The 24,558-nt window shown below is 47.2% G+C and overlaps 1 protein-coding gene and 1 long non-coding RNA gene across 2 annotated transcripts; one reads left to right on the forward strand and one right to left on the reverse strand.

Annotated features, from left to right (window-relative positions):
* Positions 1–3,386: 3,386 nt before the first annotated feature.
* On the reverse strand, positions 3,387–9,517 carry LOC113613872 (uncharacterized). The gene is made up of 3 exons (XR_003430399.1): positions 9,407–9,517; positions 8,312–8,418; positions 3,387–3,430 (listed from the first exon to the last, which is right to left on the reverse strand). It is a non-coding gene; the product is annotated as an uncharacterized LOC113613872 (long non-coding RNA).
* On the forward strand, positions 9,045–10,637 carry DUSP23 (dual specificity phosphatase 23). Its single transcript, XM_027094935.1, has 3 exons — positions 9,045–9,204; positions 9,291–9,559; positions 10,210–10,637. The coding sequence occupies exons 2-3, from the start codon at positions 9,293–9,295 to the stop codon at positions 10,393–10,395; spliced, it is 453 nt and encodes a 150-aa protein (XP_026950736.1). The 5' UTR covers positions 9,045–9,204; positions 9,291–9,292; the 3' UTR covers positions 10,396–10,637.
* The last annotated feature ends 13,921 nt before the right edge of the window (positions 10,638–24,558 follow it).

Raw genomic sequence — 24,558 nt, forward strand, 5'->3', positions numbered from 1 at the left:
CTACCACATGCCAGGTTCCATGGTAGGCACAGAATATAGACCTGCATACGAGGAGCTTTCGGCCCCCTTAGCCCTGACTTCCAATTTGAGAAACACGATTAATTTGGGGGAAATACCAACCTGGAAGTAATTAGAGGGGATGTTTTAGAAACAGTCTAACTAAACCACCTTTCTGGTCCCTTCCAACCCCACCCCCATCTTCTTGATGTCTCTCTAAGGCAAGCATTTATTAGTTTCATTTCAACACACACACTTGTACCTGTAATTACTATATAATGTCTGTTTACTTTTTTAAATGAAAATTAATTTAAATTAATCTTGTTTTGTGAATTTCAAGGCACCCCCTGAGATAAATGAAGACACTCCAGGGTGTCATCAAACCAGTGCTGGGAATCCTTGCTCTAAAAAGTAGAGAAACAAGGAGCTTCAAGGAGCCAGAGGGGAGAAATGTATATAGATATAAAGATAGAGAGCACATAGTAAAGAGAGAGTTTTATATGTATATTATTCACTTACACACACACACACACACACACACACACACACACACAAATATGTATGAAAGGTGGTGCACCAAAATGTAGTTATCTTTAGGTGAATTATCTGCTGTAAACTTAGCATCAATGCCCCTCACTATTAAGACCTCTGTACCACAGAGGAGATGCTGGGAACAATATTTCCAAAACAGAGAAGCTATTCTTTTCCAGAGATAACAAATGCATAAGCAGATGAGAGGTTCAAAACAGCCTTGGGATTCCCCACATTAGTGCTGCAGACTGAGATAATTGGTGGGAATTTTCCAGAAGTTCTTGAGCTTTACAGTGGAGTGGCTTCCAGGCAAGGTCTTTGAGAGTCTGTCACTTAGATATCATGGGCTAAAATCCCCTGGGACCCTTGCTACAACAGTCCATCTAACAGGTGTGTAAGCCTCTAATTTCTTTTATCACTTCCCTTCATACTTGAAAAACAGAGTGTCTTCTTTGAACACTAATATAAATAGGTAATAGGTAATCATTTTTTTCTTTTTGTGTGTATATATGTTAACGATTTTAAAATAAAAATATGATATTTGTATAACAAATCAATAACTGCTTTCAAATATTTTCAATATATGATGTAATAAATGTTTTCATAGAGATGCTACAGAAGCACGATACACAACATAAATTGTAAGGGCACAGGAAAGGCTTCCTAGAGAGAGTGCTGTGTTCCAAACTGAATCTTGAGGGAGGTGAGGAGTTGCTGCAGGGTAAAGGTAAGAACAGGACAGGTAACGGGAATAGCACGTGCAAGGGCATGAGAGAGGGCTCTGCTCTTTGCTTTGTGTGATGGAGACACACATTGTTGCAGAGGAATGAGGTAAGATGAGGCTGAAGAGAGAAGCAAGAGGCCTCATCCTGGAGGGCTTTTTATGCCAGTCTACAAATGTTGGGTTTTTTTTTTTTTTCTTGAAGGCAATAAGGAAGAGCTGGGAAAGTAAGGTCTGTGTTCTATGAAAGGCATCGTAGCTGCATAGAGGGGAAATGTGTAAAGGCAGGAATAATGGGGGCCAGTCCGCAGAGCCACGGAGGTGATGGGTCCTAAGGAGATTGCAGAAGGATGGGATCTGGGTGGGAGGAATTTCTGTTGGGGGGTCGAGGGGATGTGACGGGAGGCGGTCCAATGGTTCCTTCTCCTCTTCCCAAAACTGGAGGGAGGCTGGCACACTTCAATTGAAGGATGATAAATCAGGTAATTTCAGTTATGGTTGGAACGTACTTAAAGGTGGAGAGAGTGGAAAGTGATGTTTCAAGAGTTCCTCCAGAAAGGAAATCTGGGAGCCAAGCCCTTCCTTGGAACAAAAACAGGAAATTCACAACGTACATGTAAGCATATTTTTCTTGGATAGCTTCCTGACCAGCAGGTAAAGCAGTAGATTGTTCCAACCAGGGACAGTCGGGTGTTTGTAATTGACCTCAGGCATTTACCCAGGCCAGTTAGGTCTCTTTGAGGCTTCTCACTGTGCTCCTCTGCCTACAGCCCTGCTCAGCCAAAGACACCTGGAGATATCAGGCACCACCTCCTGTGATCAGGCTGTGTTTTAGGTGCTACCAATGACTGTCCAGCAAAGGGAAAACAGAGCTGCAGGACAAAGTTTTTACAGCAGGACTTCTCAGGCATAGGTGTGCATGTGAACCACCTGGGATCCCAAAGGTCTGGGATGGGGTCTGAGATTCTGCATTTCTCACAAGCTCCCAGGTGATGCGATGCTGCTCAACTGTGGACCATACTTTGAGAAGCACTGGTCTAAAGGTGGTTGGAGGATAAGCCAGGAGGTTGGGGAGGTGCCTAGAGGGAATGAGATAGTGACAATTCCTGCGCTCCATTGATTCACTGTATTTGTTGCATCTGCCCTGGAAAACGGGACCTGTGTGGTCTAGAGTTTTGAAGACTGGAAGACTTAAAGGGGAAAAGAGACAAGAAATAAGACCGCCTTTTAGAAAGCTCAAAGCTCTAGTATTGCAACCAGCATATTAAAAATAAGAAAATAAAGCAAGTAAATAAGGCATCTGTATTAGTTTTTTATTACTGTGTATTACTGTGTAACCAATTGCCACAAACTTATTGGCTACAAAAATACCCATTTATTATCTCACAGTTCTGTAGGTCAGAAGTCCAGTTACAGGTTAGCCGGATCCTCTGCTCAGGGTCTCATCAGGCTGAAATGAAGATGCCACCTAGGCTGCAACTCTCATCGGAGGCCCCAGGTCCTCCTCCAAGCTCATTCATTTGGCAGAATTCACTTCCTTGCAGTTGTAGGACTGAAGCTTCTGCTTTCTTAGTAGCTGTCAACTGGTAATCACTCTCCACTCCAAGGGCCACCTTACTGAGTGGCCCCCTTTTGCCGTGTAACATGACATAATCATGGGAGTGATAGCCCCTCATCAAAGGGTATATAGCCCCTCATCAAAGAGTATAGGTCATTTGGGCCTATCTTAGAATTCCACTAAGAGTGAAGTAAGTCAGAAAGAGAAAAACAAATACCGTATACTAATGCACATATGTGGAATCTAAGAAAACGGTACTGATGAACCTAGTGGCAGGGCAGGAATAAAGACGCAGATGTAGAGAATGGACTTGAGGACACAGGAGGGGAAGGGGAAGCTGGGATGAAGTGAGAGAGTAGAACTGACATATACACACTACCAAATGTAAAATGGATGGCTAGTGGGAAGTGGCTGCATAGCACAGGGAGATCAGCTTGTTACTTTGTGACGACCTACAGGGGTGGGATAGGGAGGGTGGGAGGGAGGCTCAAGAGGGAGGGGATATGGGGATATATGTATACATATAGCTGGTTCACTTTGTTGTACAGCAGAAACTAACACAACACTGTGAAGCAATTATACTCCAATAAAGATGTGAAAAAGAAAATTCAAAGGGAGAACTCCTAAAAAAAAAAAAAATTCCACTAACCACAGCATCCTATGATAATACTTCACATTAGAGATATATCAACATAAGTGTAATTTCTTCATTTGTTCCCATCTGGCTCTAAATCATCCTATGATGATGGTGATAGCAGAAGTAGCTTCCATTTGTGAGCACCAATTACGTGCCAGCACTTTGCTACTCACTTTACATATTCCTAGCTTATTTAACCCTATCAATAATCCTTAATAATCTATATCATTATAGACATCTGAAACAGAGACTTAGAAATTTAAAGTAACTTGGGCCAGGTCACACAGTGCAGTGACCCAGAGATATCTGATAGTGTGGATTGAGTCTTAGTCTGGACCAACTGAGTAACTCAATGAGGTGAGTTTCCTCACCCAGAAATGGAGAGGTTAAACCCGAAGATCTCTGAGGTCCTTTCCAATTTTTACAATTATGCAGTGAAAATTGCAATGCCAAGATTTTCAGTAATTTTTTTCCTTTCGGATCCAAGGCAAAGCAAAGTTTGTAGCAGCATGAATGTTAGAAGCGAGATAGTTCACCAAAACTGTTCTCATCGCAAAGGTGTCTCTTACCTAACTGAAACCAAAGCTCCCAAGTCCATCTCCAGCACCAGCTCCCCTAATCATAGCTTCCAGTATAAGGCACCACCCCCTAACATCCTAACGGGAAGTCTCAATGTGCCCCTGGAATGGTCTAAAGAAAAAACGTAATATTAAGTGCCAAGAAGGTGATAGAATTGTCAGAAGTACAAGAAATCAACTAGTAAATTGTGAGCAATCAGTCATGGTATGTTCTGTAACAGTATACAAATCACAAATACAAAAAAAAAAAAAAAAAGAGAGAGAGCGCGAGTGAAACAAGGAAAAGCTATCAGGCTGTCAGTGCCATCTTGTGGAAAGACCTATATTAAAATGTCCAAGGTAACCTGACCACACCCCAGATCATGTCAAAGCCTCTACACTTGACACCAATGTGCATCCATTAACAGCAGGATAGCATCACCATTTGTTTGTAGGCAATGGTGCTGATGGGTAGAGGGTCCATTCTGGTTGCTTGCCTCCTGTGCCATGGCCAGTTATTAAATCATTTGTATATCGTCCCTAACTACACAAATACCACATCAAACCCCGGACCTCCCACACCACTAACACCCAAAACCCACACCCAAACTATTCTGCTTGGTTCCTCTACACAGCATGGTTCTCCAGATGTGGAAACTTTGCACTGACCTATCTCAACACCTTATCCCCCAAAAACACACACGCACACTTAGACTACAACTGCTTATAACTTTTTCTTTGAAAAATAAACTTGATATTATTTCGCTTCTTAAGTTTATTAGAAATTATTTCTCTTCTTTCCTTTTATCTGAATATTCCCATCTGTATTGTTTTCCTATTTGCTGCATGAGAAATTCCCCCTAAATTTGATGGCTTAAAATAATCAATATTTATTATCTCATACTTTCCGTGGGTAAGAAATTCAAGGGAGGACTAGCTGGGTGATTCTGGCTCAGGGAACCTGTGAGGTTATTGTCAAGATGTTGGGCAGGTCATCTAAGGTCTTGATGGGGCCAGAGGATCCACTTCCAAAACAGCAAGTTCTCGTACGTGATGCTGGTATGAAGCCTCCCCCCACGGATCTCTCATTAGACTCCTTGAGTGTCCTCCTAATATGGCAGCTGGCTTCTCCCACAAAAGGGCAAGTCAAAACCATACTGTCTTTTGTGAGTTAACCTAAGAAGTCACACACCATCATGTCCACAATATTCTACTTGTTACACAAGCCAGGCCTATCAATGTGGAAAAGACATGAGGTGGTCTTTGAGGTTGGCTACCACACCATCCCTTCTGTAACCCAATTTCCAGATCATTAGGTCCCAGGTGTGAAATGTGTTTAGACAAAAGATCCTAACATTTAAGACACTGAGAGCTCTGACTACAGTCCAAGGGCCACAGGAACCCAAACCCAAGCAATCCTCTGCCTTGGTGGGACACAGGGACCTACTTGGAGAAAGGAATCTCTGTCTCTGGTTTCACCTCCAACTGCCACTAGCATCAAGCCCTCAAGGAACTGGGGGCCTCAACATCAAAGAGAATTAGGTCAAAACAGTCTTATCAGCTGGGGAAGGGGAGCTCAGTATTTCACAATATGGGCCGAGAACAAAAGGGAACGAAGACCACTGTCCTCATAAGACTTTTCCGGTGGTTCCAACCCGAGCTTATCTTTCCCCCACTGACTTCTCTTGTGCTTATTATTTTTACTGCACAATTAACTTTTCAATATATATGATCTGATTGTCTTTGATGAGTAATTTAGTACTTTACTATATATTATGAGAACAATTACTTTTGAGTCTAAATCCGCCCCCAGCATGTTGTAAATTCCTTGAAGTCAGGGAAATTAAGCTTATCACTCAGCCCACTGTCAGTGTCAACAGATTGTTCTCCAGGAAAATATCTCCCTCAACACACTTACATACACACAAGATCAAACACACGCACACAACAGGAGCAGGGCTCTGCAAAGAGCAAGGCTTATTTTTCCCTTTTTACAAAACAGTAATTAGACTTAGCCAGAATCATACTGACACAGTCATTCTCTCCTTAAAAGCACACACATGTAAAAAGTACATCTCAAGAAGGTGCTACACCACACTCAAATAGTCCTCAAACTCATGCAATTAAAAAGACACACAGGGCTTCCCTGGTGGCACAGTGGTTGAGAGTCCGCCTGCCGATGCAGGGGACACGGGTTCGTGCCCTGGTCCGGGAAGATCCCACATGCCGCGGAGCGGCTGGGCCTGTGAGCCATGGCCGCTGAGCCTGCGGGTCCGGAGCCTGTGCTCCACAGCGGGAGAGGCCACAACAGTGAGAGGCCCGCGTACCGCAAAAAAAAAAAAAAAAAAGACACTCAAACACCCCAGAAGGAAGAAAGATTTCCTTCTGGCCCATCAACAACAAGAGGCCACCGGCTGCAGCCAATGAAGAACCGTCACAGCCCTCCTCAATTCTTCCTTTCCTCTATAAAAGCAAGCCCCTCTCCTCTGTTCCCAGAACCTGTTTATGGTTTGCCATAGTTTGCTTGTCCCGAATTGCAATTCTCTACTATTCCTGAGTAAACTCACCTTGCTGGTGGAAAAAAAAAAAAAAAAAGACACATAAACACACATTGTCACATAGTCCTGGAGACTCTCCTACACTCCCAGAAATGTACCTTCACAGTCTGGCCTATGCATTCTACTTATTTTTTCATTCATTTAACAATTTTGAGCACTGGGTATCAGTCTCTGTATTAGATGTGTGAAATCTGAAGATGGAATGATGCCTTCTTGGCTCTGACACAGATAACCCCAATCCAATAAACTAACTGCTATACTACGAGTACATATTTATATAAAATGAGATGGGAGTACGGAGATTAAATCTTACTGAAGGTCAGGTAACACGGAAGAGAAAGGAAAAGAAGCTCAGTGTTGCATGAGGTTGAGGGCTACGTGCGGGGAGCTGACATTGTTTAGTTGCCGGGATCCTAGCCAGGAAACCATCAGAAAGGAATTTTTCTTTCAACGTGAGGCCCCCTGGGCCCAAGACAGAAAATTAAATAATATTCTTGACAATGGGACACAGACCAAGGCAGGGACCCCTTCACCTGGGACCTGTTGGAAGCCAGAGGCAGAGCAGTAAAGAGGGAGGAATTCCTACAAAGGAAGCCCAGGTGGGTTGATGGATGCACTTCAACCCCTGCAGAGACCCACACGGGAATCTCTGTCTCCCCCCGCGAAACGTCTTCTTTCTGAAGAAGATGGGCTTTGAACTGGATCTCAAGGAGGCAAGGAAGGGGCATAGGGTAGTGGAGAGAGATGTGGGAAGTTTTCCCCTTATGAGTGAGGGAGCAAAGAAAGGACAGCAAGGAAAAGGGACTGAGAAAAATTCAACCTGAAAGGAGCAAGTGCTGGAGTCTTGTCTCCAGAGGCAGTGCAGCCAGAAATCCTGAGCAAGGGATCGAGAGGAGTTGCTGGGAGGGGAGAAGGGGTGACTGGTGGCTGAAGGGCACAACAGAAATAAATTGGGATGGGCTAGAAAGAGTCATAGGGAGTTGTGTGGGAAATGGGAGTGCAGACAGGAAGGGCTTAATCAGGGCTGTGATTGTACAGAAGAAAGGGAAAGGGTAGATTTGGCAGCTCCTGGAACCTGGGGAGAGTAGGCAGAGGCGATGCTTCAGAGCTGCCTGGGTAAACGGTAAGTGCATTTTCCACAGGGTCAGAACAGGCTTTGATCTTTGGAGGAAGAAAAATTCCTTTTCATTTTGCTGGAACCAAATGTGTGTGTCAGGGGTAGATGGGAACAGAAGGAGGGAAGTACATCTTCATGACTAGGTACCCCGGGCTTGGTATGAGAGAGACCTTGGCTCAACCAGCCCAGCTACTTACTAGCTATGTGTGCTTGGCTAAGTTAACCAACTTCTTTAAGCCTCAGATTACGCATGTGCAAAAGAGATATAAAAATACCTTCCCAATGTGGCTCTTCCAGAAAGCACCTGGCACAGGGCCTGGTACATAAGCAAATTCAATAAGGGTTAACTATTTCATAATTATAATTAGTCTGATCACTAGAAGCACATTGTTCAAATGAGGATATGAACCAGTCAGATCACAGTTAAGACACTGTATTCAGATCTAGTTCCCCACCTGCTATGAATGACACAGAGAAACTCTAGCCTCCCCAGGGAAGGGTGACTCACAGAACCTGAGAATCAGGAAATATGAAGAAAAATTAACAAATCCTGCAACTGTTTAACCCAGCTGAGGGACATGAGGATGGCTAGGTAAAAAGGCAGTAACCTTCTATTTAACTTTAGAATACAATACCGTTTTGTTAAAGATTCTGGAGCCAGGCTGTTTGGTTTCAAACCCCCCTGCCATCAGTCATCTCTTGGTCAAGTTCCTGAACCTCTCCAGAGCTTCAGTTTTCTCATCTATAAGATAGTTATATAGATTACCCACCTCGTAAGATTATTGTGGCAATTAAATCAGTTTGAAAAATACCTGGCACATAGTAAATGCTCAATTTGTTAATTCTTATATTGTTGTTGGTGGTGGTGCTTTTGTTGTTGTTATTATTATTACATTATTACTCCCCCGGGTACGATTTCAGGGCACCAGATGGCAGAAACGCTGGGGTTTTTTTTAATAATTTCAGCAGTGGAAAAACAAGAATAGTCCCCTGTACAGTGGCGATTCCCACTTACTGGATGAGTTCAAAAAGTCACTGATAATGACTTAGAGTTATTGTAGAGAAGATCCCTCCCCCAAGCCGTATGTAGATTTGCCATCTCTTAAACCCTTGGGCATCCATTGTGAAGAAAGTTAAGACAAGGCCAGGCCCTTGGGCAGCAGGGGCAGTTGGCCAGTGATGCAATAACTCCCACCGACCGCCAGGGAGCAGCAGAGCTCGACCCGGGGTTGCTTCAGCCACAGAAAAGAATTTTTAATTCCTTCTAGGTGTTCTGTCTTGGCTGTTTGCGTGGTCCACCAATCCCCGTGCACACGGCTGCAGTAATCCCGCCCATTATTGACTATCCAACCAATCAACGAGTGTTCTGCTTGGGGCCGGACCAGAACGCTCCGACGGTCACTAGGAGCCGGGAGTTGGGTGTTCTAGCCCCGCCCCCAGGCGGCTCGGCCAATCCCCTGAGGCGGAGCAGGATGACACCCAGGATGTGTCCCGAAGACCAAGTGGCTCCAGGAGGCGCCAGTGCTAGGTAGGTGGAAGGTTACCCGGCCCGGGGGCGGAGCGGGACGGGCCGGCCTCGCCCCCGGTGACCCGCTGTTCTGTGCCCTCCGTCAGCCATGGGCGTGCAGCCCCCCAACTTCTCGTGGGTGCTCCCCGGCCGGCTGGCGGGGTTGGCCCTGCCCCGGCTCCCCGCCCACTACCAGTTCCTGCTGGACCAGGGTGTGCGGCACCTGGTGTCACTGACGGAGCGCGGGCCCCCGCACAGCGACAGCTGCCCCGGCCTCACTCTGCACCGACTGCGCATCCCAGACTTCTGCTCGCCGGGCCCAGAGCAGATCGACCGCTTCGTGAAGATTGTCGACGAGGCCAACGCCAGGGGAGAGGTCAGTGGGCGGGGTTAGCCCCGGGGGGGTGGGACTTGGGAGGGGTCAGCGGGGACACGCGGAGCTGGGGAGGGCGGGGCCAGGAATAACTTAGCTGGGTTCCGGGAGAAAGACTGGGGGAAGAGGGTGGGGCCAGGAGACCATCTCAACCAGAACAGAAAGCCAAAGCGGGGCGGAGGCGGTGGGGTGGGGGGTGGGGGGGGCGGAGGCGGGGGGGCGGGCGGAGGCGGGGGGCAAGGGGGAGGAGTATGAAGAGGGCCCAGCAGTGTGAATTGGGCTCGAGGAAAGGCAACGAAGAACCAGCTGATGTTGAGTTGAAAAGGAGAAAGGGTGAACGTACTTGGGAGAGATGGGGGTTGAAGTCAGGGGGTACTGAGCAGTCTCCAGAGCAAGGTTCTGTCCAAATGTAATGGAGCCACATTTTAAAAAGGTAAACAAGAAGCAGGAGAAATTCATCTTGATAATATAATTTAACCCAGTAACTCCAAAATATCATTTCAACATATAAGCAATATAAAATAAATTCTTAACCAGATATTTATATTTTTCATTGTCCTACATCTTTAAAACCTGGTTGTATTTTACAAGTGAGGGTCAGGAGAGTGTTGGGAGGGCGTTGAGCTCCTCCCCACCAAGCTCCCCCTTCGCAGGCGGTGGGAGTGCACTGTGCCCTGGGCTTTGGCCGCACGGGTACCATGCTGGCTTGTTACCTGGTGAAGGAGCGGGGCCTGGCTGCAGGGGACGCCATCGCTGAGATCCGGCGCCTTCGACCCGGCTCCATCGAGACGTATGAGCAAGAGAAGGCGGTCTTCCAGTTCTACCAGCAAAGGAAATAAGGGACCTCAGCACTCTTCTGCCAGGCCCCCCACCGCCCTGACCTGTGTATTAGATGGGGCCAGAGATGCGAAAGTGAACTCAAAGTGCTAAGCCCTCCAGCGGTCAAAAGACAGAAGTAGCCCTTCCCTGCAGGCAGGTCCTGGTAGGAGGATGGCTGGAGCAGCACCAATGTGGGGTGTCCCTCTGCCACTGCCTTGAATAAATAAAGAACCAGCTCACATTGCATAGCACTTTAAGTTTACAAAGTGCTCCCACACTTCGTGACTTCTTTTGCGCCTCACAATAGCCCCATAATAAAGGGAAGGCAGAAGGGCCATCCCTTCTTTGGATGAGGCGGCCAAGGCTCAGAAAGGCGCAAGGTTACACTTCCGGAAAGTGGAAGTATGGGCTAGGACTACAGCACACATTTTCAGCCTTTTAAAGATGCTGAAACTCTTATGTATCTGATCTCTGATAATATTTGATGTGTCTTCTGGGGAGCTGGTCAATGAAAAGGAAACAAATCCCTGGCAGCCCAAGGTCTCTGATGCTCGCAGGCCAGGAGGGCCCCTGTGGACACAGCCCCTCAGTCCAGGCCCGCATGCCCCACGTGTGTCATCCCTTTAGCCCTCTTACGACAGAGGCGGCCTGGATGCTGTGCTCACAGATAATCACTGTCTCCATCTCCCAGGGGCTGGGTGCCTTTCCCCAGCCTCAGGCTGCTCCGCTCACCTGTGACCTCCAGCCCATTATGCTGCCCCACAGCATGAGGCTGAGGAATGCCAGAACCCAGCCTCTCTGGGCAGGTATGCAGAGGATATTTGATGATTAAATGAAGACATTCAGGGCTTCGAACCTTGGCCATGTTTCTCAGATGTTACCTTCACTTCCCCATTGGATGCCATGCCACCAGCACCACCACCACACCTGCAGCTTCGAGAGATAGGATGAATGGGATAGACTAGCCAGGTGGACTCTTTTTGCTATAACTCCTGCCTGAATTCCTGTCCGCTCTTCTGTAATGGCAGGCCAGGATGGATAAGGTAGAAATTCATCATGAAATGTGTACTGAATGCCGGTATACCAGGCTTTGTTAGACGCAGAGGCCCTGCAGCTGAAGGGGACATGATTCACAGCCTTCTGGAGGCGGGGAGCCCGACAGAGTCCAACCACATAGAATAGGTACCATGGCAGACATGCATTCCACATCCAATGGAGACATGGAGGGAGGAGGCAAGGGTCCCCCTGCAGACCCCAGCCTTTGTAGCCCAGGCCACCACCAGCTCCAGGCCACCCACTCCTCACTGCATCTTCCTTCCTCTGCCGCCCACGCAACTCAACCTCCCTCCGACCCTCTTAGACAAAAGGAGTATGAGCCAGAGTCTTGCCATTCTAGCAGCGAGAGAAAGACTGTAAAGTGCCCTTGCCGCCCCCGCCTCCTTTCCTCTGTGTGTTGAATCTGGATAATCAGTTCCTTCATTCTGTTCCCTTGGTCCCCACCCAGTTTACCCAGGTGAGGGCATCTCTCAAAGAGAAGAACCTACAGTTCCAAGCATTCAGGCTAAAACAGAGGAGTGAGAAGTAGCAGAAGAGGGGAAGCACTGAAGCCCTTACCCTCTGCTCATCAAAGTCCCCTCTGCCCTGCCCACCCACCCACTCCTCCCACAACAGCATGACCCATTCTGTTTCCTGATGCAAACCAGAGCCTCTTCCAAAGGAGTATTTTGATTGTGTGTGTGTGTGTGTGTGTGTGCGTGTTTGTGTGTACACGCGAAGGTGGTGGGGCAGGAAGGGTATGAACAGCCCACTTCCTGGATCCCTTCCCTCCAATTACCAGGATGCGGGGAGAGAAGAGGCAGGCTTGAAGCTGCACCCCGGAGTTCTGTCTCTGATCCCAACCCGCTGGGGTCACACAACCGTTCGTCACGTTGTCTGACCCTCCATTCCTATCTTAACTCCATCCCCCCACATCCTCTGCCCTGCAGGAGAGGAACCTGCCCTTCTCTTTCTCCCAACCGTCTTTCAAAGGAGAGGAAAAATTTTTCTAACTCCATTAAAACCCTGTGTGCAGCCTCCATCCCCCTAATTTCAGCAGGTCTCCTCTGCCTCAAGAGTTCCTCAGGGAAATAAACATACAATTATGTGCTTAAGGAAATTGGTTTGTTTGGGGTTTTTTTTGCGGTACGCGGGCCTCTGACTGTTGTGGCCTCTCCCGTTGCGGAGCACAGGCTCCAGACGCGCAGGCTCAGCGGCCATGGCTCAGGGGCCCAACCGCTCCACGGCATGTGGGACCCTCCCGGACCGGGGCACGACCCCGCGTCCCCTGCATCGGCAGGCGGTCTCTCAACCACTGCGCCACCAGGGAAGCCCAGGAAATTGGTTTTTAAATAAGTAAGAGTTGACTTGAAATGAAAAACTCTGCGCTTGGCCTTCCATCTACTTTGAGAGGTTAGCCTGAGTCTCTCTTTGGGCTCATTCCCACCCCACCCCCAATTTTTTGCCTTCGCACCACACCCTCTTCTGTATATGGCCACCAAAGAGGGATTGCAGGCTAGCTGTGACCCTTCCCCATTCTACCCCACACTGAGATGACAGGTGAGAGGAGCAAGCCGCTTCCATTGACAGAGAACCTCCGCATCGCATCAGACCAGGCTTGCTCAACGCCAGCACTACTGACACTAGGGTCTGGGTAGCTCTGCTGTGGGGGCCATTCTGTGCTCTGTAAGGTAGTTAGCAGGATCCCTGACATCTACCCATTAGATGCCAGTAGCATACCCCCCCAAAAAATGTGACAACCAAAAGTGTCCTGGGACATTGCCAGACATCCCCTGGGAGGACAAAATTGGTCCCAGTTGAAAACCACTTCATCAGACCAACAAGCGCCACATGCGACCATAGGCTTTCATTTCCTATGGGAGTAGAGGTGGGAGCATACGTGGGGATTTCTCCTGTGGACGCACACATCCTCATAGGGGAGAAAGGGCCAATCGAACCCCATCACACACCGTTACCTTTTCAAGCAGTGTCTGGTACCTGTCCCCAGTCCCTCTCCTCTCCCCAGGCTGGGTTTCCAAGAGGGTGATAGACACCATTAACTTTCTACACGCAGGAGGGCTTTATTCTCAGTGAGTTGCTGGTGGGCATAGCTGTAATGTCAGCTTCCACCCCCATGTTTTTAAAGTTTCATTCATGTTTATTCTCTGACATGTGACCTGAGTTCCCTGCTGAATAGAGGCTTTTCTGTGTTTAAAACATCCCCTTATCACTTGGGTTCTGCCCTCGTCACCTCTTGGGTCCCTCTCCCAGAAAACTGTTCTGATGCGGAAGCAACTGGAGTCAGGATAGGAGGAGCCCTTCTTTGAGACCATGCCTCCCTGGCCTGGTTCCCCACCTCCACTTCAGCGGCAGCACGCCTGGACTGGGGTCCGCTTGCTCTCTGGGCTGCAAGCTCCGTGACTGCCTCCCGGGCCACGTGTCCCAGCACACAGCTTCCCGCCGCAGAGATAGGGCTACATCCTGCGCACTCCCTGTGGCTCCTCGCACCTCTCTTGGAGCTGTGCTTTGTCATCACCCTTATAGGGCGGCTCGTCACTGGCTAAGAGGTCTGGTCCTCATGCAGACCCTCTCCATCTGTCCCCCATGATCCCCCAGATCAGGTCTTCCCAGGGCCGTGATGAACATGTCACCCGGGGCAGGGATTTGATCCAAACCATAAGCCATTTCCCAGAATGAACTGCCCTCAGCTGCCAAGCTTCACATCAAACCTGCTATCTGTATCTTGCCGTTCTTTCTAAGAAACTAATTTGGTCTCACAGGATCGCCTTGTCACAAGACAATATCAGTTACCACTAATGCATTTCATGCTTTGCTGTGACTGTACTTTGCTTGCTTATATCATCATTTATGAAGTGCCTACCATATAGCAGGTGTTTTACATACATTGCACTGTATCAGTTTATCCTTAGAGTCACTCTGCAAGTCAAGTCTTTTCCCCTTTGTGCAGATGAAGGGACTGAGGTTTAGAGACCAGTAACTTGCCCAACACCTCACACTTGCAGTGTACGAGCTTCATACGCTTGTAGTAAAGGAGCTGGGATCAAACCCAAGTGGTGACTCCAGACTCATTCTCCTTCCACCAGACGTCGCACCTGCCAAGACCTCCCCCTAGTTCCAGTTACACGGGGGTCTGTCTTCATGATCAGAGCTTTACCTCGAGGGCCATTTTATCAGCACAGCCTCCGCCATCCATTCTCTTCATCATCTTAGGAAGCCAAAGAACAGCGCTGCATCTGACCCTGAAGCCGGCAGCACCTGAGTTACGGGCTGCCGTTTAAAATGCCGCCCAAGCATTGAAGGCCAACGTAGTAAAGCTGATTCCTTAGGGCACGTCTGTCACATCCACTAGTACCTAATTCAGAGCACGTGGATGTCCTCACCCAGCCTGACAATCTTGAGGCACATGTGACTGGCATCGAGCCCTCGAAAATGTCTTTTTATGTCAGAGGACTTACTAAACACCTTAACGTCCTTTCTGGTTGTGTTGTTGTTGTTTGAGCCCTTAATGCATGCCAGGCACTGTGCCAAGCGCTTTATAGGCATTACCTCATCGAGTCTTCAACCCTATGAACAAGGTCTTCTTATAATGACCAGTGCACAGATGAGTAAACTGAGGCCCAGAGAGTTTAAATAACACCCAAAGTTACATAGCTAGAACAGGATTCAAACTTAGGTCTGTGTTTGAGTATAAACTGCCTTCCCTCTTGGGAACAGAAAGAAGAGAGTTCGTTGTAATTAGAAATTGCATAACAGCATCTTGTGTTCTCCAGAATCGAGGCACTTGGCTTACGGGGCCATCAGTGTGGCTCTGAGATCACACGGCTACCCCACCCCCTGCTGCTGCCCCAGGCCTCGGGAGCACCGCTCTGACTTGGGAGTGTTGGGCCGCAGGTACAGCCATCATCCCTAACAGGCTTCTGCCGCAAGCCTCCTGCACCATCAAAAATATAGGCCCCTGTGGATTTAGAAATGAGTTACATAAGTACTTCTTCCATTACTTTAAAAGTTTTCTCCGGCTATTAAGGATTCAAGGCACACTCTTGAGAAGGCAGCATGCTTGTCCAAGCAAGCAGAAATTTGAGAAACACTTTGGTGCCCGTCCATGCCTGAAGCTGATGACTTATTTGCAACCTTGATAACTGAGTCCTTTGTGCCAACAAATGGCTTAACTCGCTTCAACCACTCTCTCACCCTATTTTTCCCTTGACTTATTCTGTCACCATGGATATGTGATCATGAAACAGATGGGTGATGTCACCTCTGAGTTTTCATTATGTGGGATTCAGTATGGAAAACAGTTCTGGTTTTTTTTTTTCCCCCAAGCTGTTATAATAAACACACCACTGTTTCTTCTTTACCAATATATATTGAGTGGTAACTGCTCCGAACCCAAGGTGGGTCATACAGGAGATAATGGGTGCAGCCATCCGGACAGGTGACACTGCTCATCTCCTCCAGTAGGTTTAATGTGCCCTTGGGCTCACCCCAACCCCACACCAAGCAAATTCACTGATTGGCATGTTTTCTGTAGGTACCTTTTGTGAGATCTAGCCAGGGCTGGATGCAGCCTAGGGCCATGGAATAGAATGAAATAAAGTAACCACGTTGGAATCAAGCCCACAGGCAGAACCATGTCATTCTCCATCATGATCTATAGGTTCTGAGGAATCCAGTCTCTTTCTCCATCTCTTTCATCACCTCAGTTGTTCCCCTCCGCCCACAGCCTTTGTTCTCTCTGCTCTACCTGTGTTGGGAGTCCCCAGGACCACCCTTGGTTGTGATGATTTGCTAGAGGGACTCACAGAAAAGCTGGTATCCTCTCCATTATGGTTTAATGCAGTGAAAGGATACAAATTACAGTCCGCAAAGGAGAAAGGCACATGGGGCAGAGTCCAGGAGAAACCAGGTGGGAGCTTCCGGTTACGCACTCTGAGTGGAGTTGCATGGACAGTGCTTAATTCTCCCAGCGGCAATGTGTGACAACACGTAAGAAATATTGCCAACCAGGGTAGTTCACCTGGGCTGTGGTGTCCAGGGTGTTTGTTGAGGGTCATCATGTATCATGTAGTCAACACCTGTATAACTGACCTTATCTCCTCAGTCTCCAGCCCCAACAGAGGTCAAATTGATATGGAAGGCCCCAAACAGCCTCAGCATATAAAAACAAGGATTCACTATGTCCCTCTGTTAGCATAGACTATCTGACCTGGCCCAAGGTCTCAGATATACAAAGGCATTCTTATCAGGCAGGATATTCCAAGAGCTCGGAGGTCATCTTGCAGGAGTTGGTCCAGGGGCAGTCCTGAAGACCTTCGGAATGTATAAGTTTGGGGCAACCCACGCCAGCTGAATTAACCCTTTCCTGCATGTTACCAGATGCTTTGTGCTCTCTCTGCATGACAGTCTGGACCCATCCTATTCCCTTTGCCTGAAATGATTTGTTCCCCAGCTCTGCCTAGCTCCCAACTTCTACCCCTACTATTGGTCTCAGTTTAACATCATTTCCTGGGGAATGGCGTCCAAACATCTCCACATATACTCATACATATTACCAAAGCATCTGTCCTTCTACTTTGCTGCCCTCTGCTCACTTATAATAATTCACGCAGTTGTTTAATTTTTCTCTTTCCTACTAGAGTCTAAGGACTGTGCCCATACCCACAGCGTCCAGCACAATGCTTGGCACGTGGGTGCTCAATAAGCATGTGGCAACTGACTAGTTGACATGCCGTCACCTGCCTGGGTATCTGCACATAGATGAAGAAATGGGAAGAAAAGAATAAACTTCGGAGTTGTATAATATACTGGGGAATACATTACACATGTACACCCCTAAGTGTGCGTGCAAAGATGGACACATACAATTAGAAAAGGTGCACTGTATAAATAGTTAATGATGGAGTGATTAAAGAGATAAGAGGAGTGCACCTAGTAGAATTCACAAAGTCGAACCTTCAGTGAGATGTGGAGGGTGTGGTCAGATAGCCTAAAGGGATATACAAATTTGGATGTTATTAAAAATACGAATGTTATACGTCAGGTCCACATAGGGAGGCTTAGAGAGAGAGACGGGCAAGATGAATGGGTGGCAGTGAGGGAGAGGGAAATATGTAGGGAGTCAGCTGGCATGGAGGAGGGCAAAACCTCATCCAGTGGTAGCAGAAAACACATGGTCAGATTAAGGCAGCGAAAGGGCAGCAGAACCTCACACCAATGGGATCGTATCTGGTTCAAAGTGTGGAGTCACCACTGGCTTCTGAGCAGAAGACATGTCACTAGATTCCATTTTTCTTAAGTTACACAGTGACAGATTGGCCCCATTACTTAGCAGCAGTACAGTGCTTTATGGTTTAACATTGCCAGTGAGAGACAAGGTCTTACCGTGGCTGATTTTTAAGACTTCTCAGAAGAGAAGGGTTAAGTAAGAACCTGTCCCTGCTTGCTGGAAGTTAATGACTTTAATGCTTTGCAAAAGAAAGTAAAAGGGTTGTTAAGTCAGAGTGCTCATTCTCTGGGCCTGCAGGTTATGATTTTTTAATGCTTTTCAAATGGGAAAGGATCTCAAGTGCGTGTCATCCCTACATGCTAGAAATATGGGCCTTTCCAACGGCAGCTGGCAGTGGCTCCTGCACACCCACTGTTCTAGCTGATCCACTGGTGTCACATGTTACATCTTGGGCTGTTGATCCAATTCAAAGGCCTACAGGGGTGGTGACTCCCGGTGCTACATTCAGCCCAGCGGCCCAGTATTTTTCCCTATTGTCCCAAGGCCAAGGGGTACCCTGTGAGTTCAAACTTTCCTCCTCAGTTGCACCCCTGCTCCCCAGCCCTCTCTCCCATTACATCTTTCCCCTTACCTCTGAACTTGTCTTCTTTTCTCCAAATAGTGGTCAATTTGTCAAATACAGAGGAGCCAAACAGACCCAAAGGCATATTCTCCTGTAAGTGGAGGGCATGGTGTGTGCGCAGGAGGGGTAGTGCCAGGGACGCCAAAGACAGCTCCCACCACGGGAACATGCAGGGTCCTCAGAGGCGTCAAGGCTGCTACAAATGCCAGAGCACCCTGGGTCCCAGGCTCTCCTGGCTGGCACTCTCCAGCTGCAGACCTGGAGAATAACAGACCCACGTGGGCGCCCAGAGAGCCCTCTCCCACCCCTCACAGGAGGCTTCAGAGCTCAAGGTGGGACTGGGTGGGGAGGGTGCCCTGGGTCTCCAACGTTGCTCTTCAGTCCCGAGGTCCTGGATCTGGCACGTGTATTCAAAACCTTCCAGGACAGGAAGGAGGCTGGAAATACGTGGAGAGGTCCAGACCCATTCAGGAGTCAGGCTGCCCCCTTGAGAGCTTAAGAGTGACCCTCAACCCACCCCAACCTACTTCTGCTAATCTGATAACCTGGAAGCCACAAAGGAAGTCAATTGATGGCGGAAGGTGAGGGGATAGTCAGAAAGGAATTAGGGCAATGCAAATTAGCACAAGAAGATATGATTTGATATACATCAGGTGGGACGCACATATACACCAAATCTCAAGACACCAAGGTTGGCGAAGCTAAGGGGAAATGAAAACTCTCAAATTTGCTGAGGGATGTATAAAATGGAACAATAGCCTTAGAGAGTAATATGCTGAGCTCACCTGAAAATTCAGCCACTTCACTTTTATATGTATATTCTGGGCAAAGTCTGCATGTGAGCAACCTAGAAACGTGTATGAGGCTGTTCATTTATTCATTAACTCAACACAAGTTTACTGAGCAACTTGTTTGTGCCAGGCATACTTCTAGGGACTCAAAAGTAAGCATGAACAAAACAAAAATCTCTTGTGAAGTGTGTATGCAGCATTGCTTAAATAGCCAAAAGCTGAAAACAACCTAAAAATATATTGTTAGGAGAACAGATAAACACTGAACCAGATAGACAGGCATCAGGGTAGATTTATCTTGGAAACAATGTTGTGTGCGTAGGAAAGAAACCTGCAGGAGTATTAGGTACAGAATAGCATTTGTGTAAATGAAAACAAACAATACTATACATTGTTTATGGATACATACGTTATACAAATAAATGGTTTGGATATCAACCAAACTCAGGATCTTAACTGCCACCTGGAAGGCAGGGAGGTGAAAGAATAGGAGAATTTCAAGTGTAACTGGAATGTTTTGTTTCTTAAAAAGAAAACATCTGAAGCAAACATATAGGTTAAAATGTTAGCATTCTATATTTTCCATGTTAGGTATACAGATGTTTCTTTTAACAACCTAGGTCCTTTTTTGGTTTTAATTCAAGATGGAGAAGTTTTTGTTTTGTACTGCTTTCAAATTTTGGAAAAGATTTGGAGGAGAGGAGTATTAAGGCCACATCTCCCAGCGACCCAGGGGCTGGAGCCTGCCCTAAATGCACCTCTGGGATCTCATCCTCAACAATGACTACCTGCGGGGCCAAGGGACCACGAACTAGCGAAAAGAAGAACTGCGTCCAGCAGCTCTCGGCACGGCCGCCCAGAATCACAGCGAGCTGCGCGGCGCCCCCTGGAGGCCCGTCCGAGCTCGGCACCTCTGTAGGTGAGAATAAGGAGCTCCGGAAATGCCCCCGCTGCGGTGGGAGTGGAAACTCTTCAACCTCTTTGAAGAGCAATCTGGCACTATCTAGTACAGTTGGAGAGACAAGTACGCTATTATTCAGAAATTCCGATTTTAAGGTTTCACCTTAGAGAAACTCTCAAATATGTGTCCAAGGAGACGTGTACAGATGTTCTTTGCAGCAGTGTTTATGATGGTCAAAAATTGAAAACGGCACCGTTATCGATCTTGAGGAGAATAACTCAAGTTAGATGTACGTATCCAGTGAAATACTATGCCACCGTGGACATGACAGCCAGAGCCACCTGTGTGAGTGTGGATCCATCCATCTCACAAAGCATGCTGAGGAACTGGGTGAGTTACAGAATCCTCCCACAATAAAACTACTGGCATAAAACGTAACTATGCAAACAATGCTATGTATTGTTGGTGGATACACACACATGTAATGAAAGTATAAAAACAACATGGGAATGACAAATACCAAATTCAGGAATTACTTCTGGGAAAGAAGGGAGGAAAATAGAATTGGGAAGGAATCCAGAGGTGGGGTGTCTTCATTGTGTACTACTTTATTCCTTTAAGAAAGACAATAGCTGAAGCAAATATGACATTTTAGAATTAAATAGAGCTGAGTGGTGGGTACCCAGGTGTTTCTTATGTTATCTGTTATGCATTCCTTTCTTTCTTTCTTTCTTTCTTTCTTTCTCTTGATAATCAGGTGTACTGAGGTATAATTTACATACAATAAAATTTTACTTTTCTGAATGTTTAATATTATACACACACACACACACACACACACACACACACACACACACACACCAGAGAGAGTGAAGGCAGAGGTGGGGTGGGGTCAGAGTCTCTGAGGCAAAGGAAACAGCAGAGGAAGGCTGCATGGAGGGAGGAGCTGTGGTCGTTAGCAGAACTGAAGGATCATCCACAGCAATGTGAGAGAAGTGGGTGGTTTCAAAGGAAGCCGGAAAGAGAGGTAGGGCGCCCCCTGCTGGGCATTATAAAAAGGGCTATGTTTTATTCTCAGCGCAATGGAGAGAGACATTGGAAGTTTTAAGCCAAGGAGTGTTTACGCTGGGTCTGTTTATCTTCTGTGTAGGTCATATCTCTGTGTCAAATGCATGGGAGGGCAAGAGCAGAGGTGGGGAAAAGAATTAAGAGGCTTCCACAGTAATGGAGGCAAAAGATATCAGAAGATCCACTATAATGGTGGCAGTAAAGATGGGGAGAATCAGGTGGATTCGAGATATATTTTGGAAAGGAACCAATAGAATTGGGTAATAGATTAGCTGTGAGGAATGACTCTGAAGTTTCTATCTGAGTAGCTAGTGGTGATGCTTATTGAGATGAGAAAACATGGGGAGGAGGGGAGGGACAGTGGAAGGGTAGTTTGTTCCCACCAAGGAGAAGGATGAAGGATTTTATTTGGGTACGTTAAGTCTGAGATATTTGTGAATTACCCCAGTGGAGGAGGACAGCCAACGGTTGTATATTCCAGGTCGAAGTCTACCAGAGAGGTCGGGTCAGGTCAGGATTTCGTGTTGCTCTCCACTATTTAAAGCCGTGGGACTAGGGAGACAGTGTAACCAGTGAAGAGAAGTGATGGGAAGGGGAAGGGAGGGGACCCCAGGACTGAACTCTGAGGACCCCTATGTTCAGTGTCAGGTTGAAGAGAAGGACCCAGCAAACAGACTAAGAAGGAGAGGCCAGAGAGGTAGGAGGATGATCCAGGAGAGGGGGATGAGATGGATGCCAAGAAAGAAAAGTTGCTTCAAGAGGGAAGCAGCTCGACTGTTGGAAATGCTGCTGAGTAGCCAGATGACCAGAGGGCAAGGAACGGTCTTTGGGGCTGGCCACACAGGAGTCATTGTGACTGTGACAGAAGTAGGTCAGTGGTACAGTGGTGGCCGAAGCCAGATCATCGGAGACTGAGGAGTGAGTAGGGATTGCAGAAGAGGAGACGGGGAGTGTGGGCGACTCTTTTGACAAGCTTGGCAGTAAAGGGAGGAGACAACTGGGTGGAAGCTGAAGGAGACGCAGAAGACAGAGGGCAATGTTTGTTTGTTTTGAGATGATATTTGCACATGTCCATATGCAGATGAAAAGAACCCAGTGGAGAGAGAAATTGGTGGTGGGAGGACCGCATGGAGTGAATGCAGGGAAGACAGGAACGAGAGTGAAATCCAAGCTGCACAGTGAATGCAGCTGAGCCAGGATCCTAACTCAGATCTGTCCGACTCCAAACACCATGCTCTTTCCCAGATACCTCATTGCCTCTTTTTAGTTTTTATTTGCTCACGGGCATCCAATTCCCAGGGTCCAGTGCACTGAATCCTTTACCACCACCTTCTCTAAGTACACAAGTCAACAGTCTTCCCATTTCCATCTGGGCTCTGTGTCTACGCAGGGAACTGGAGGAGAAAATAAGCAAACTGAAGAAAATGTAATCTGACCTATCTTATGCATTCTGGTTAAATCCATGAAATAGATTATATTTGACAGTGGTAAACAGACAACCCCAAAAACCCAATTTATTGCTTTAATTATATATGCTTTTCTTCTTCAATCTCCAGGGAAGAAGGTGCCTCCTTCCATTTTCAGCCACTTCTATGGAGCCATTGCCTAATTCTAAGACTGCTTTTGGTGACCACAGGCTTCTAGGCTGCCCTATCTGAACCACAGCTGAAAAAAACTTTAACATGTTACTTAGGAAAATATATGCAAGGAGGAATGTAATGGGTGTGTATACAATCAAAAGGAAGGAAATACAGAGGGGATGCAGCAGTGATTCAAAGAAACACAGATTAAATGGAAGCCCCCCCACCAAAGAAATTGACGATCTCCCATTGCCAGGAAGGAAGGAATAGAAGTACTGAATTATTTGGATACTAGGCTAACTCAGAGACAGCCAAGCACCTTAGGTAGGGCAATCCCACCCTAAGACCCACTTATTTATGAATAAGAGAATGGAAGCGGGGGTGAGAGGACCTGAAGAAGGGCAGATCAGGTGACAATTCAGCAGCCCTCCAGCTGGGCTATTACTGGGCATAAGCAGGACCAGTAAGAGGGGAGCCTCTGCTGTATCTCAGTCTCCATCCCACACATGTCTGTTGAACCAGGCACTGAATGCACAGCAAAGAACAAGACAAACTTGCCCCATGCCCTCTGAGAGCTTGCAGTCCTGTGGAGGGAATGCACACAAGAGGCGTTTACAATGCCGGATGGGCGTGCTAAATGCTGAGACAGATGTATGTGCCCCTCAGCCGGCCTGGGCTGGGGGATGGGGAGTGGTCAGGAAAAAGCGTCCATAGGAATGGTTATGTAAACTGAAATCTAAGACACAACTGGGATTCAGGCAGACTGGCAGTGGGGAAATGATAAACAACAGAAATACAAAGCATGCACACATGCACGATACCAGTTATCCAAAAGGGTCATAGCATGGGAAAGTTTGGGGCAAATCAGAGTCGTGACACCCAGCAGGGTGTCTTGCACAGCGGGGTGGTGAGTGGCGTTGCCAGCTAACACAGGAAACACCAGAAGAGGACCAGGTTCGAAGGCAGGGGCTGGGTTCAGTCTCGACAGTTGAGCTTATGAAGCCTCTGAGACCTTACCAGAGCTCTCTGGTAAGCAGTTTCATATCTTTTTAAAAAAAATTTTATTGGAGTATAGTTGACCTACAATGTTGTGTTAGTTTCAGGCATACAGCAAAGTGAATCAATTATACTTATACATATATCCCCTCTTTTTAGCTTCTTTTCCCACATAGGCCATTACAGAGTATTGAGTACTGTTCCCTGTGCTATACAGTAGGTCCTTATTGGTTATCTATTTTATATATAGTAGTGTTTATATGTCCATCCCAATCTCCCAATGTATCCCTCCCCCAGCAGTTTCATATCTTAAATGCAAGCTTATGACCTTCATTAGAATGACAAATATGGGAGTCTGCGTTAGAAGTGATCATTTAAACCGTGGGCACAGATGAGACTATTGAGTGAGAGACTGTAAAGTGAACAGAGAACAGGGCTTGGGACTGAGGTCAGAAGGACTTCTTCAAAGACCCTGGGGGAGGGAGCAGAGCCTGCTGAGAGTGGGGAGGAAAAACAGGAGAGGTTTCCTGGTGTCCCAGTGTTTAGGGAAGGAGGGAGTAATCAGCAGTAACAATGTGAGCATGAAATCAAACAGAGTGTGAACAAAACCCCACCCACTGGATATGCTGCAGACATGAAGGAGGCAGAAGCCAAATTGGAGCGGGTTGAGGGGTGATTGAGAGGGGAGCAAATGGAGACTGGGGGATGGCAGAATGCACGTCAGTGCTTCCCAAACCCTTTCACTTTGTGGACATATAGAAAATTATATATTTTTTATATTTATTTTATTTATTTATTTTTGGCCGTGTTGGGTCTTCGTTGCTGCGCGAGGGCTTTCTCTAGTTGCAGCGAGCGGGGGCTACTCTTCATTGTGGTGCGTAAGCTTCTCATTGCGGTGGCTTCTCTTGTTGCGGAGCACGAGCTCTAGGCACGGGGGCTTCAG

This window comes from Aethalodelphis obliquidens, unplaced genomic scaffold (genome assembly GCF_003676395.1).
Source record: "Aethalodelphis obliquidens isolate GAN/ISIS:26980383/991018 unplaced genomic scaffold, ASM367639v1 scaffold90, whole genome shotgun sequence".
In the NCBI taxonomy this organism is placed as follows: domain Eukaryota; kingdom Metazoa; phylum Chordata; class Mammalia; order Artiodactyla; family Delphinidae; genus Aethalodelphis; species Aethalodelphis obliquidens.